Raw genomic sequence first — 15,414 nt, 5'->3', positions numbered from 1 at the left:
AAGTGGGAGTTTGCGGCAGCTTGGCCACGGTTCAGCTCTCAAGCCGGAGCTGCGTGCCTTTTGTATTTGTGGGGCTGTGGTTCTCACGCTTCCGACCTTCAGTCCCTACAGGTGCCGGACCAGAGAGGCACCTCCAGCTGCCTGCGGGAGCGGCGGGACCGGGGGCGCTGCTTGTGCTGGGATCCAGGCAGGGCCGGGGGATACTGCTTGTGCTGGGATCCAGGCAGGGCCGGGGGCGCTGCTTGTGCTGGGATCCAGGCAGGACCGGGGGGCGCTGCTTGTGCTGGGATCCAGGCAGGACCGGGGGGCGCTGCTTGTGCTGGGATCCAGGCAGGACCGGGGGCGCTGCTTGTGCTGGGATCCAGGCAGGACCGGGGGGCGCTGCTTGTGCTGGGATCCAGGCAGGACCGGGGGGCGCTGCTTGTGCTGGGATCCAGGCAGGACCGGGGGGCGCTGCTTGTGCTGGGATCCAGGCAGGACCGGGGGCGCTGCTTGTGCTGGGATCCAGGCAGGGCCGGGGGCGCTGCTTCTGCTGGGATCCAGGCAGGACCGGGGGCGCTGCTTGTGCTGGGATCCAGGCAGGACCGGGGGATACTGCTTGTGCTGGGATCCAGGCAGGACCGGGGGGCGCTGCTTGTGCTGGGATCCAGGCAGGACCGGGGGGCGCTGCTTGTGCTGGGATCCAGGCAGGACCGGGGGGTGCTGCTTGTGCTGGGATCCAGGCAGGACTGGGGGTGCTGCTTGTGCTGGGATCCAGCTCGTTTTTTCGTGGTTTGGTAGCTAGCGTGGTCTTTTGGTTTGGATTTAGCATGAGAATAGTGTGATCACACCTAACAGGCCAACATTCAGGTCTCCTTCCAGCAGCCAGGCTGTGGTTCCCAGTTGGGATGAAAAGCAGGTGAGGACTCCCAGACGTTTGGGCTTTTTCAGCTGGGCACTGAGATATTCTGTACCATTAGCATCATTCTCCATATATATATATACATATATATGTGTGTGTGTGTATATATATATAGGGGAAGCCAGATTTTCTGGCTCGTGCTTTAGCCTTTTGCTCGCTTCTCTTTCCAGGACTGGCTGTTTGCGCCCGGGATGCTCTTTTTTCGGGATGGGCTGTTCAACGTGCTGGTGTTTGAGTGTGAACTGCTGTCCGTGTCTTCTGGGATGGGCTGGACGGGACCATTGTGCATCACTTATTCTGTATATGTATTGTGGATGCTTTTATTATTATTATTACTATTATTTTCTCTTCCTTTACTGTCTTATTAAACTGTTCTCTCACCCCACGAGGTTTTTTGTTCCCCCCTTTCCGATTCTCTGCCCATCTCACGTGGGTGGGGTGACTGAGCGGCCGCGTGGGGTCACCCCACCGCACAGAGATGGCGGGAGGGCTTCTCCGGATCCTTTTGACTCCAGGTTCTGCACTTTTGGACTATGCTACATGAACACATTCCCCAAATTCTGTGGTATTTCTTATTTTGTTAGCGTGAGCATCGCTTTATCTTACTCTACCTGTATTTGTACGTTCTTCTACCGCCTTACAGGATTTTCTCGGTGGTTTCAGCTGACTAAAAGCCGGCAGTTCCCGTTGCCATTGTGCTTTTTCATGCCTGTATGTAGACGGTCTCAGTTCTGTATGATTTGACACTTTTCTCTTTAAAGCTGTTGCAATATAAGATGGTGCCTTTAACATCTGGGCGCTGGGAGTTTCCTGGCGTGTCCCACCCTTTGGATGCTTTCAGGGTATGGTAGTTTACCCGGGAGAGCGCTCGGGGAGTGTCCGGCCTGGAAAACCAGCTCTGGGCTTCGCTTCCACCAGGACTTGACGTCCGAGCTGTAACGGGTTTGAATTCTTTCTATAACGGTTCCCCTTACAATCTGTACCTCAGCAATATCTCGAGGGGCTTTCGATGCTTTGGCTCGTTGCTCAGAAAACAGCTCTAACTGTAAATAGATTCCAACTATGCTGTCGCTGACTGGAACACCGAGTTTTAGAGAACACTGTTGGAAGAGCGTGTTATCTGAGACATTGAACTTGTCGGGTAAAGCTCATTTACTGATTATCTGTTATTTACTCACTGCATATTAAGCTTTTATTTAGTGAAAGGAAATGTTTTTGTTCAACGCAATTTTGGATTCAAAAAGTACCATTTAGCCTGTCATGTAAATACTGTGTGGTGACTTGAGTTGTGTTTCTCACCGGTTATAGAGTCCGCTGTGTAAAGCAGGTGCAAAGAGAAAATCATCTAATACTTGTGTTTTAACTTTCAGCTTTGTGTTATTCTTGGAAAGTTTCGCACCACTTGTGAATTCCTTGAACCTTGGCATTGCGAGCCCGCTTGTGCCGGGCCCTCCTCCTTTACAGCTCGCGCAGATTAAGACCCGCCTGGCTCTTCAGCAACTGACCTCGGCTGCCGCCGGCCCCGCGGCCCCGCATGCCTGGGGACAGCAGGCCTTGCTGAAGAACATCATGTTTGGCCCCAGAGGAGCTTCACCTCAGCGGCCGAGAGAAGCGAACCCGTCCGGCGCGACGCCCCCGGGCCCCTTCCCCGCGGGAGATGCCGCCGATCTGCAGCGCAAACCCGCGCCCGGAGCGCCGCAAGGGCCCCCCCGGGGGCTCTCGGGACAGGAATCGTTCCAGTCGACGCTTTCGCACAGGATAAAGGTGCTGGTGACTCTGCACAGACCCGATCCGAGGCAGGTCAAGGAGAAGCCGAACGTGCACCAGGAGCAGAAGGCAGAAGGTCGCTCGGCGCGCTGGGACGGGGCCCCGCGCTCGGCGGGGACGGCGGGGCCCAAGGCGCCCGGCCCGGCCCGGGGCGCGGAGCAGAGCTCCAACGCCCAGAACCGCTACACGCCAGAAAGCGCTTCCAGTATTTTAGCGAGTTTCGGGCTGTCTAACGATGATCTGGAGGAGCTCAGCCGCTATCCAGATGACCAGTTGACGCCTGAGAACATGCCGCTCATCCTGAGAGAAATCCGGATCCGTAAGATGGGTCATTCTGCGGCTGGTGCGCGTTCCCAGAGCCGAGGGGAAGAAACGGTTGGTGGTACGAGCGGTGCGGCCGTCAAGAGTAAAGTGATTGATTATGGGCACGCGAGTAAATATGGTTACACCGAAGATCCTCTGGAAGTGCGTGCGTATGACCCTGAAGAGCCGACAGAAGATCCTACGGAAGCGTCCGTCTATAATCCCGAAGCGCTGGGCAGGGAGAACAGGGAAGACTTCCAGCGGGAGCAGAACGTGCCCGTGGTCGTCCCGCCGCCCAGCGTGCCCTGCAGCCCCGTGTTTCCAGTCGAAGATCTGATCAAACCGCCCGTGTTCCAGAACGGTTCGTCGAACCCCGGCTCCTTTTTTCCAGCCGTGCCGGCCAGAAAGGTCCCCCCGCTGTGCCCGTCGCCCGTGGGGCTCCCCGTGGTGAAGCCGGTGGCGCAGCCGGCCTTGCCGGCCATGCCGCCCGTGCTGCCGCCCATCCTGCCGCCCATCCTGCCGCCGCTGGCGCAGCCCATCCTGCCGCCTGTCATGCCGCCCCTGGTGCAGCAATCCGTCACCCAGCACATCATCTCCCCGCTGCCCCAGCCGCCCTTCTCCGCCGTTCTCATCACCACCGTGAGCCAGCACGAGCAGATCCCGCACGAACGGATGGCGCACGAGCCGGGGCCGAGCCAGCCCGGCGCCCAGAGCGGCGCGGCGCCCAGCCCCAAGCCCTTCCAGCCGGAGCCCGAGGGGCCCATCCGCTCCCCGTTCGGGATCGTGAAGGCGTCCTGGCTCCCCGCCTTCCTGCAGCGCGGCGCGCACAGGACCAAGCGCTGGCCCACGTCCACCATGATGAACGACTACTACGCCACGTCGCCGCGAGCGTTTCCGCACGTGTGTTCTCTGTGTAGCATTGAGTGCACTCACATGGAGGTAAGTGTCTTTCCCAGATTATTGCATAAGCTTGTACTCGGCATCTCACCCGCTGCTCTGTTTGATCAACTAATTCTTTCCTTTACTGTGCGCTAAACGAATTGTGATGCTGGTCGCCAGTTTGGGGCTTATGTGCAAATTCCAAAGTGCCAGAAACAGCGCTAGTGAATTATTGTAACTGCTGCACAGCGTGTCCTGTTGCAAATTGCTTTTCAGAGTTTGTTTTCTTTTTTATATTAAAAAATATTTCTGTCTTCTGCAATGGGTTTCAAATGACAGAACAAACCCTTTGTCGGTGGAGCGAAATCCTGACGCCACCTGGGTGACGAGCGCGTGTGCACACAGGGGCTGCGGAGCCTCGGTGGGACGGAGGGAGCCTCGTGTGCTCTGCCCTCCTGCAGTCTGCGGTAAAACAAAGCAGCCTATTGATCCGCAGAAACGTCAGCTCCCAAATGTGGGGTTTGTGCCGTTGCCTGTTCCAGAGGCGAAGACTAGAGCTGGGGCACACAGAACACTTCATTCATCTGCCGAGCTTTCTGCACTGAAGCAAATAACAGTTGCAGCTCTTGGAGGAAGAGAAGGAAGGAGCTGGTGAATCCTGGGAGAGAGAACTGTTCCGAAAGCTGTGGATTTGGCTTGAAAGACGCAGGCTTGATGTGTCAGAAACGCAGGAGAGAGGCATTTTAAAAGGTCGAATAACTGATGATTGGTTTCTTGTATTTAAAGAGTGTTCGGCGATGGTGCGGGGAGCGTTCGCTGCGGTCTGGGAGTGAATGCGAGACCGCCAGCCCCTGTTGGTGCTGGGGTGGATGGGGAAGATGGGGCAGCTGCGCGGGGGCTGCAGGGACGTGCGCCCCCAAGCGCTGTCACACACGAGCGGCTGCGGCTGCTTGGCCAGCTTGGAAACTTAAAGGGAAGTTCGATCGAAAATAAAACTGGGTAAAATCGAACATGGCAACCAGTTTGGGTTTGTGTTAATAAATGGACGAAGCAGATTGGAAAAGTGTAATCCACTGAAATGCGAATTATTCAGTAGCTTGCTTACTGGTACTTCTTACAAGTAAGTAAATGTTTCTGCTGACAATTACTGACAAATGAGCGGTGAATTTTTCCAAACAGCTGTGCTGGTTTGCTGGCGTTGAGTTAATTTGCTTCATAGTTGGTAGAATCTTTGCAGTAGCTGGCACGGTCTTTTGGTTTGAGTTTTGCTGGCGTTTCCAGCCCTTTGCGCTCCCTTCTCTTCCTGGCGCCGGCTGGTCGGGACCAGGACGCTCTTTTCCCCAGGACCGGCTGTTCAGGGCGATTGTGCTTGAGGTCTCTGCTCTTCTGGGATCGGCTGTGAGCAGTTACACTGTGCATCACTTTTTATATATATTATTATTATTATTAATTTCTTTTCTTTAGCAGTCCTATTAAAGTGTTCTTACCTCAACCCACAATCTCTCCCTTCGGTTTCTGTTCTCTCCCCATCCACCCGCTGAGGGATTGAGCGGGTGGCTGCGTGGTCCTGGTTGCTGGTTGGGGTTAAATCACAGCAAGAGCCTCAAGGTTGAACTCGCGGTGCTGCTGGCACCGGTGTAGCAGCACCGGTGTAGCACGTGTTCTGCAGGCGCTCCACGGCCCTTCCTCCCTGGCCCGGCAGCCTCTCCCTCTGCCTGATGTTATCTTGGTTCCGGACGGTGTTTCTTGCTCGGTGTTACACCTGCTGCTGCGTAGGCAGGTCAGAGTGCTTGAGATGGCGCGGGACAAGGCGTGTTTAGACACTGGTGTTGAACAATGACCACAAGAGTTACACTTTTTTTCTTACTGGAAAAAAACCCCAGTTGTTCAAGAAGTGTCAGCCATGTGTATTTATGAATTCTGAAGAACAAAAGATGGCTCTTGCTTTCAGTGCCACGGTTTGTTTCACAAACACAGGTGCGTTTGTCTCGGCTGCACGGTTCATGGTGACCTAGACGTGCAGTGATTTTGGTTGGAGAGGAAGCACGTGGAGTGGCCCCTTCAAGGCGAGAGACGAGCGATGGGCAGGTGGGGCTGACGGGCTCTCACGAGCGGGTTGTTCCACACGCGGTGTAGGTGCCGTTTGCCACGGCGTGGTGAAATCTTGGCTGAGATACAACAAATGAGCGGCAGTATGTCATAGGATCGCAGCCGGTTTGGGGGAAGGGACCGTCCCAGCCTTGCTCAGAGGGACGTTCCTCCCTGCTGTCCCTCCTGCTCCGCACCTCTAGTGAACTGGGTTTTAGCTCCAGATAACTGGACACACATGGTGATTTCTGGTGTGTCCCACCAAGTCACAACAAGCACTTTAGGAATTCTGTTTTATAACCAGGTATCTTTGTGGGAAACTGGGGAGAAAACAGGCAAGCAAAGTGGATAACGTGGAATAAGAATGGATGGAGATGATGGAAGATGCCAGTTGAGGACAACCTTCCCTTTATCCAACGCTTGAAGAGGTTGGATACCTGAAGAACAGAGTTTCGGTGACATTACACTGATGGATTTCACGTTCACAGTACTCACAGTGACCAACCATCTTGTTGTGGACTCTTTTAGTGCAGTCTGGTACTCACACACATACCGTTCGTTCTCCGGCTGAGGCTGGAGCAGCAGCTGCATGCGAGAGAATCCAAGTGCGTTAGCGGGTGTTAGTTCACCCAACACCAGGGCCAGGGCTGGATGGGAGACCCGGCTCCTCTTCTGACCTGTGCCGACCCATAGCGGCCACAGTTCTGGATTTGCTCACCTGAACCGCGTCCCCCTTGGTCCTTCAGCTCAGCTGCTTTGGTTTTGTTGTTTTGCTGTTCCTGCCAACATGTTGTTTGGGAGTCAGAGGTGACAGTGTCTTCCATCCGTGTGGCGCAGCTCTGGTACGGCTCACCCTGAAAAACAGGTTTGCAGGGCAGCGGGGCTGAACGCACTCAGGTAACTTTGGAAAAGCTCTGTGTAGCGTTTCTCTTCCTCCCCAAAGTGCCCCTGGACCTGTAGCGATAAGCAGGGGAGGCTCTGTTATTTGGCGCTGTTTCCAGCCACCTCCGCTGGGCTTTGCCCAGATATTTGTTCAGGGGTGAAATTCTGCATTTTGGATCGACAGCGCACACCCAGAGCTGGTCCTGCAGCAGCTATCCGCTCTCCGACAGGCTGCCCCAAATACTGCGGGTTGGGGATAAACGATGATGAATTACCATGGACTTGAAAGCTGGTTGTTGCTGGAGCAGCGTCAGAATCGGGCAGGATTTGTCCTCATTTGTACCTTGGGTGGACAGGTCTCTGTAGCCCCTCAGGGATGGCTGGACACACGTGTTACAGAACTGGCGCTGAGGAAGACGGGCTTTTTGGGCTTCGAAACATTGATTTGGAGAGTTAACTGATGCTGAGGTGCCTCTCTGACCTGGAGGGCTTCTCAACAGCTCGTGCATTTGTGTCCTGCAGATTTTTGAGGGCAGAGTGCTCCATTCTGCCCTTAGGTGGGTGTGTCATCTTCTTTCAACTGTATTTACAAAACCCCTGACGTATTGAAACATTTTCTAAGTATTTCACAGAGCAGCTTCATTTTCAACTGGAAATTGTGGATATATTGGCATAATAAAGTGTGATTCCTCTCTTTGCACGTCACTTTTGGACCCAAGTAGATTTGCGCTGTTGCCAGCACGAGGGATTGTGTTTATGGTGTGTCACAGTTTTTGTTTTCTAGCTGAACTAGAGGCGAATTTGGAGACCGGAGGCACTCGGCTCTGTCACCTGCTTCTTCAGCCCCTTGTGGTGGGGATGCGCAAGGTCTCCAGAAGTTACAAAGATGTGGCCATTGAGGAGCTGCTGCTGTAAGGAACCGGCCGCAAGTTCTGCCCCATCCGGGACGCGCTGCAGCGTTGGTGCTGGGGAGAAGGATCCGTGTGTGCGGACAGACGGACCGGGGGGGGACGTTTTTGCAGAGACTGGAGGGCAATGGAGGAGCTGAAGAGGAGGGATGTGCAGCAATGGAGACACCTGGGATTCCTGAGACGCCACAGGGTGCTGATGCGGGGGCTTGGAGACGAGAAGCCTGTTGTGTTGGTTAGGGAGGAGAAAACCCCTTTGCAGACCTGCTGGTCTCGTTAATGCTCGTCAGACTGGTGGCTGGAGATGCTTGGAAGCAAAATACCCTCAGTCCTCGCAGCCCTGCGTGTTGCTGCAGCTGGGACTGTGCGAGTGGATATCTGAAGCCTGATTTTCTTTCATTTCCACACACCAAGTTGCTTTAGCCCTTGAGTAACAGTTTTCCCAAACTTGAAGACTCTAGAAAAATAGAATTCTTAAGAATGGGGTTGCTCAGTAAGGGGTTATTACGAGGAAGAGAAGCGTCTGATGGTCCGTGTGGCTCTTTCCCTGTGTTCGCTGTGCCCGTGGTTCCTCACCCTTCCCTCTGTCTCTTCAGACAGTGACGCAAAGGGGAGTCCAAGGAATATTTTTCTGTATTTGAACAGCTGGAATGCTTTTGTGAACACAACCACTGAAATCTCCCAGTGCCTTCGTTTGCTGGGTGCGCAGTGTATCTGCTCCTCCAGGAAACCACGAGCCTTGTGCTCCCCGTGTGTCCGAGTGCCTTTAAGCCCCGGTTCTCTGTGTTTCTGGGGCAGCAGCAGCTTTGCTGGGGCTGGGCTGGGCTCAGTGCCGCAGCAGCGTTGGCACCGCGCTCTGTGCTGCCCAACGCGCAGGAGGAGCCGGGCTGGTCGCGGTTTCCCACCTCCCAGCCCTGCGGAACCAGCACCAGCTTCTCCTTGCACCAAATAGGCGGGAGAGTTTGATTCTGCCAGCCACACATTTCATAACCTTTTGTGTTACCAACCAGGATGGGCTTAGAAAAAATCATGTGTAATTTCACAACCCCAGTTATTTTACAAAGCCTTGTGTATCAGCTGTGTTATTCAAGCATTTTAACCTATTTTAAAACGTTAAAGCAGCTGGAAGTTGTGTTTTGAAGGCTGCTTAGTCCTGGTGGTGGCCGAGGTGACACCGGCAGAGCTGCAGCTGGTTTCAGCACAGCCGGGGTCACTGTCACCAGCACAGCCGGGGTCACTGTCACCAGCACAGCTGGCGTCACTGTCACCAGCACAGCTGGGTCACTGTCACCAGCACAGCTGGGTCACTGTCACCAGCACAGCCGGCGTCACTGTCACCAGCACAGCCGGCGTCACTGTCACCAGCACAGCTGGGTCACTGTCACCAGCACAGCCAGGTCACTGTCACCAGCACAGCACTGCAATGAAGTCCTTCCTCCTACTGGACACTGAATCTGTGTTTAAAGTTAAACCTGTGTTTAAGTAATTTTCAAGATGAAGGGTTTGCGTTGTACTTCTGGATTGATCTCATGCTTAACCTGCCAGTGATTCCCAAGTAAAACTCTTGTCAAGGTTTTATTTTTAATATAAAAAAAAATAAGGGTGTGTATGAGGCATTTCCTCAGCCTGTGTGAGTGACCGTCAGCTGGAACATTATTGGGGTGGATGTTCTTGAGCTGAAGGCCTGAGAAGTGATGCCTCTGGAGAGATGACGTTTGACTGACAGATCCCGTGTTGTGTCGGGTTCTCCGATGTGTTCAGCTGAATTTCCCGTGTGTGTTCATCAGCCTGGGCAGGCTGCAAGTCGTTTGTTGTCTTCTAATACAGATGGATTCATTTAATATGATGCATTTTGTTTGAGTTCCACTTAGATGCTTTTCTGTTCTTTAACAGCTTTTGATAATCAATGAGGATTTTAGTCTTTTGCATAAAGAGTAATAATCCTAAGGGAGACATTTGATGTTGACGCCAGATTGTATGAGGGAAGGTCAGATATGGGCAGACGTGGCCAGGAAGTGTGAGACGCGGCCGTTGGACGCACTAATGAAGCTTGTCTGGGTGTTTTTGTGCCCTCAGGACTGGATTCTGCACCAGAACTCCACCTCTCACATCGAAAGCTGCCGCCAGTTGCGCCAACAGTAAGAGCTGGTTGGGCTGGGGGTGCTGGGCGTGCTGTGCAGAGGGCCGGGGTGACTGAGCCGGCTCTGGGTGGGAGGGAAGGGCCGAGCTCGGTGCTTGGGGAGCGCAGGGTGGGCCGGGGCTGGAGGCGCAGCCGCGCGTGGGCAGAGCTGGGGCTGCAGCGGCAGCTGCGGCTTCGTCCCTGACGGGCTGTTTTACCCCCGCACAGGTACCCCGACTGGAACCCCGAGTCTTATTCCTCCAAGAGGTAACTGCTCGTTGCTTTCGGGCTGTGTTTACCTTGTTGCTCTTAGAAACATGGTGATTAACGCTGTTAATATTCCCGTTCTGCTCCCTGGCAAGCTCTGTTAGTGGTGGTGTATTTTCATTATCAAATGGTGTGGGTGCTTTTGTGGATTTTGTCCTGAATTCATTGAATACTGTGAGTGTCCTGGCATTGCAAACTGTGTCCAAGGCCGAGAGTGGAGTCTGTGGAAAAGGCTGCAGATGGATGTTGTTACCCCTTGAACCTTCTGCCTGTGCCGGGGTTTGCTGTGAGGGCTTGAACTGAGACCGCGGTGACGGAGGAGGCTGAGACCAGTGTTACATCCCGATTAAACCAGGGAACTGCTTTTGTTCAGAAAGGCTGTTTCAATAGTCCTGGGTTAGTTATGACTTTCTGCCTTGTCCAAAATCACTCTATGCGTTTGTTCCACTAGAAATGCGAGTGAGAGGAAGGAGAACCAGACCCCGAAGCGCCGTTCGGGCTCCGGCAGCCGCAGCCCCAGCCCCCGGCGCTCGCGGGGCTCCGGCTCCAGCTCCGCTCGGCGCCGCTCGCGCTCCAGGTCCCGGAGCCCCGGCCGGTACTGGCCAACGCGGCCGAGATGCTGGAGCCCGCGGCCCATGCGGCGGCCGAGCCCCAGACACAGGTCCCGCTCACCGCAGCGATCCAGGAACCCGCTGAGAAGCAGCCCCCGGCCCCGCAGATCCGCCAGTAACGACTGGGCAGCCCGGAGACCCAGCGGCTCCCAAGGTAAAGGGGCCGACGCGCCGCCCACGTGAAACTTCCTTCCATTGCGGGAAAACTGAGTTGGTTTCAAGAGGTTTATTTTCAGGGGTCACCCAGGTGCTTTTCTTTCTGGTTTTGAAAAGAACATTTTGCTGTTGCTTTGTGAGCAGCTCAGAGGAGAATGGGCGTTCTAAAAGGTCTGAAGTTTCCCTGCCCTGCTGTCACAATCGGTTCATCACGGCAGTAACTGCTGAACAGGGGCTGCTCCGCGCCTGCTCAGGTTTTAAGCCAGCGAGGGTGGTCAGGGATTGACAAGAACTGGAAATTCTTCATCCTTCAGTGTCCAAACCAGTTCTGCAAAGGCAGCAGAGCTGAGGGGAAGACCATGGGCTGCCCAGGTGCCCATTGATGGAGACACGATGCACAGGGACAGCGCAGTGGTCTGGAGGAGTTCTGCAGAAACAACAGCACGGGACAGTGAAGACTTGTCATGAAACACCCTTTGTAATAGTAAAGTTTGTTGTACCGTGTTGTGACTGTGAACTCCCTCCAGTTCACAGTTCTAGGAAGTTCCTTGTGAGCTCCGTCGGTTCCTTATGCTTCAGTTAGAGCTCAGTCTCTGCCTGAAATACCTATTTATTTGGAGTTTTTGTTTCTTTTTAAATTCTGAAGAGAAAATAAGAGGACTTTTAAAGGTCTGTTTTTCTTTGGTCTGTAGACTGGCTGCATTGCCTGTGTGCTTTCAGAAAATGAAGAGATGCCGAGCTCTTGTCGAGCTGAAAGGTTGTGAAGGGACAGGCAGTTTCCAAAAGATCATCTTCTTAAGGGTAAAACGCAACTGTAGAAAAAATGAGAGGAAGAAGTGATTAATAACCGAAACATCAATTTTCCTCAGAAAGCAAGTGTGCAGGAAATAAACGTGGTATCAGAGTGTAAAAGAATAATTTAAAGAATGGTCTGTAGGGCAAAGAGCAAGACAGAGAACAATACAGAGTATATTAACCAATCCTTCCCTTGCTGCAGCCGCTCGGGCGTCCTGCGCAGGGGCCCCATGGCCCTGTGGGTCCTCCCAGCTCAGCCCGTTCTGTGATTGTCCCCGCACTCCATGGTGCAGCAAGGATTGTTTTGTCACATAAATAAACCGCAGCTCTAGGTCTCTCTCCAGGGCCGTTAAGCCAGGGACAGGACACATGGGAACGGTTCAAAGCTGTGTCAGGGGCGTTCAGGCTTGACAAAAGGAAACATTCCTGTACTGTGTGGGCAGTCAGACACTGGAACTGGCTTTCCAAGGAGGTGGTCGGTGCCCCAGACCTGTCAGTGTTTCAGAGGCACTTGGGCAATGTCCTTCATAATGTTTGGTCAGCCCCGAATTGCTCAGGCAGTTGGACTAGATGATCGCTGCAGGTCCCTTCCAACTCAACTAGTCTATTCTAATTTATAGACCATCTCTGCTGGAATGTGATTGAAGTTCTTGAGCGGCTCTAGAGATGGAATGGGGAGTGGGTGGTGAAACTACAACTGTAGAAAACTAAACAGTGATATATGTGCCTTTTCTCCTAAAAACGAACCAACCCAGCCCGTTTGTTTTCCCTTCCGCTCGCAGACAGAAAACCTTCTCTGGAGACGGTGGTGAAAACGCTGAGACCCGACTTCGTAGCCGAGATCACTAAACACAAGTCGCTTCAGGCAGCGGGGTCAGGGCCTTCGGGCTCGGGAAAAGCGCCGCGCTCGCAGCCGCTGGCGGGGAAGAAGCCGCTGAAAACACGAGTTTCTTCCAAGACTGTGAAGAAAGGTGTGACTGCGATAGCTGGGTCGAGTTCCTCACCTCCCGAAACGGATGATTTACCCCAGAGCCAAGAAGAGGATGAGGAGGAGGAAGAGGCGTCCCCAGGAGCCGGCGGAGCTCATCCCGCTGCTGACAACAGGGTGAGCGCCTGCGGGTTTTCTCTGCTTGCCGAATTCGGTTCGTGTCTCGTTGCGGGGGGTCACTTGTGGAAAGACGAACCGTTCTGTTTGCTGATTCTGTGCAGCAGATAATGCATGTTCACGCAGGGATTGCTGGCTGCAGCGGAGCGCGGGCATTTACACTGCAAGGGTTTTGTAACAGCTGTGAAGCAAAATCTCTCTAAGAGCTTTGCAACCGCAGAGAGAAAAGTCTGCTAATTTGGGTCCTGGTTCTACTGGGTGCTTGTTTGTGTAAAACGTGAGTGATGAGCTCTGCTTGGAGGAGCTTATTGCGTAATTAAAAGTATGATATCACAGAATGGCCTGAGCTGGAGGGACCTGCAGGATCATGGAGTCCAACTGCTGTCCGTGCACAGGACACCCCACAGGTCACCCCGTGTGTCTGAGGACGTTGTCCGGTCTCTTCTTGAACACTGTCAGGTTGGGGCTGTGACCCCTCCCTGGGGAGCCTGTTCAGTGTCCAGCACCTCTGGGGAAGAACCTTTTCCCATGTCCCACTGCCCCCCCCTGGCACATCTGCTGCCGCTCCCTGGGCTCTGACACTGTCCCAGAGCAGAGCTCACCCTGCCCCTCCTGCTCCTGCTGAGGAACCTGCAGCCCATGAGCTCTGCCCTCAGGCTGCTCTGCTCAGCTGAGCAAACCCAGGGACTGCAGCCGCTGCTCACACGGCTTCATCTCCAAACCTTCACCGACTTCACAGCCTCCTCTGGACACCCCAGTAGCTTTATCTCCTTTTCTCCCGTGTCCCCAGCCCTGCACACAGTGAATGCTCCAGGTGAGGTCGGATCAGCGCAGAGCAGAGCGGGACAGTCCCCTCCCTGCCCGGCTGGCCGTGCTGTGCTTGGGGTCACAGATCGGTTTGGGTTGAATCACAGGTCGGTTTGGGTTGGAATGGACCTTTAAAGGTCATGTTGTCCATTCCTGACACACCCCAGGGTGCTGGATGCACCAGGACACGGGTCCCTCTTGGTGCCAGGGACACTGTGGCTCATGTTCAACTTGTCATCGACCAGATCCCCAGATCCCTCTGCACGGAGCTGCTCTGCAGCCTCTCGTCCCCAGTCTGTACAGCCAGAGCTGCCGTGTCCCAGATCACCTCAGCACACAAGGTGGCGGCCCCAGGGGCACCCAGATCACCTCAGGGCCCAGAGAGGTGTCACCATGGACACCCAGATCACCTCAGGGCCCAGAGAGGTGTCACCATGGACACCCAGATCACCTCAGGGCCCAGAGAGGTGTCACCAGGGACACCCAGATCACCTCAGGGCTCGGAATGGCGGCACCAGGGACACCCAGATCACCTCAGGACTCGGAATGTTGGCACCAGGGGCACCCAGATCACCTCAGGACTCGGAATGTTGGCACCAGGGACACCCAGATCACCTCAGGGCTCAGAGCAGTGTCACCAGGGACACCCAGATCACCTCAGGGCTCGGAATGGCAGCACTGGGGTGGCAGGATCAGCTCACAACAACACAGACCTAGTCCCAGATGCAAACTCCGGCACTTGCCGTTGTGGAACCTCCTGCGGTTGGTGGTTGCCCAGTTCTCCAGTTTGTCCAGATCCCTCTCAGGGGCTCTCAGCCCTCCGGAGTGTTGACAGCTCCTCAGTTTAGTGTCCTCAACGAACTTACTTAGAATTCCCTCAAGTCCTGTGCCCAAGTCTTTGATGAAGACATTAGCGTTGGATCCTGTGGAACCCGCCATGCCCCCATTTACCGGAACCCTTTGACCCGTCAGCCCATCGCTCACCCGCCGCCCGGCGCGTTCCCCAGCTGGACACCTCGGCCAGGAGGATCCTGTGGGAGACCTCTCAAAGGTTTTGCTTGAATCCAAACCCATCCCACCGACAGTGGTGGAATCGTGGGGCTCCTCAGCAGCCGCCCAGGCAGTCAGGGCTGTGTGGGTCTGTAGGACGTGATAGAAACTAAAAGGTGATGTTGTGTCTGTTGGTAATGCCGTGTCCTGGCTTCTGGGCCCTGGAGAATGAGGCAGAGCAGTGGAACAACAATATCACGGCTCTGTCCTTGTGTTAAAAAGCAAGAAACTCCAAATACCACGGTGACCTAAGCAGTCCGACTGCTTTGGAGTAATTTATGTTACTCATCCTTTTTTCTTGTTGTTACTTGACTTGCAAAGTGTTTCCTTTTGTTTTCACTCTGTAGCTGTTGAGTGAGGAGCTGCTGAGTTTTGGGACCGTCCTTCAGATCTCTGATTTACCGGACGACGGCTTTACAGACCAAGACATTAAGAACATTTTCCAGCCGTTTGGCAAAGTCAGTGACATCCTTGTGCTTCGCTCCAGGAACGAGGTGAGTTTCCTGCAGAAAAATTGCCAAGCAATGAAAAGTGTCATATTTGAATGCTCAGCTGAACAGGCTTCCTGAAGAGTGTGTCATTAAAGATCGTGTACGTAATTGTGGAATAGCTGTGTGGAATTGTGGAAATTCAGTCTCGCTTGCTACTAAGTCTTAAATGTCAGAGGAATTAGGGTATTTTTTGTATAATACTGAAATCCAGATTTTTTTCGTTGAACTCCCCGTGAACTTAGAAAGCACGTGCAGTTCTGCTCTGAGCAGGTTTGCTCAGGCAAA

At 54.0% G+C, this 15,414-nt stretch overlaps 1 protein-coding gene across 5 annotated transcripts in view; it reads left to right on the top strand.

Moving 5' to 3' along the window:
* The window catches only part of ZNF638 (zinc finger protein 638), a 61,360-nt gene that overhangs the window by 13,578 nt on the left and 32,368 nt on the right, over positions 1-15,414 (top strand). For all 5 annotated transcript variants that reach the window (XM_082051891.1, XM_082051888.1, XM_082051889.1 and 2 more), the window contains exons 2-7: positions 2,272-3,910; positions 9,805-9,866; positions 10,076-10,114; positions 10,566-10,879; positions 12,459-12,781; positions 14,986-15,132. In XM_082051891.1, the coding sequence (XP_081908017.1) occupies positions 2,272-3,910; positions 9,805-9,866; positions 10,076-10,114; positions 10,566-10,879; positions 12,459-12,781; positions 14,986-15,132 (2,524 nt within the window). The remainder of the gene's footprint in view (positions 1-2,271; positions 3,911-9,804; positions 9,867-10,075; positions 10,115-10,565; positions 10,880-12,458; positions 12,782-14,985; positions 15,133-15,414) is intronic.

The sequence above is a fragment of the Streptopelia decaocto genome (genome assembly GCF_964273445.1).
Source record: "Streptopelia decaocto genome assembly, chromosome: 4".
Taxonomy (NCBI): domain Eukaryota; kingdom Metazoa; phylum Chordata; class Aves; order Columbiformes; family Columbidae; genus Streptopelia; species Streptopelia decaocto.
Note: the sequence above shows the minus strand (reverse complement) of the source record. Positions and strands in the feature narration are given on the sequence as shown.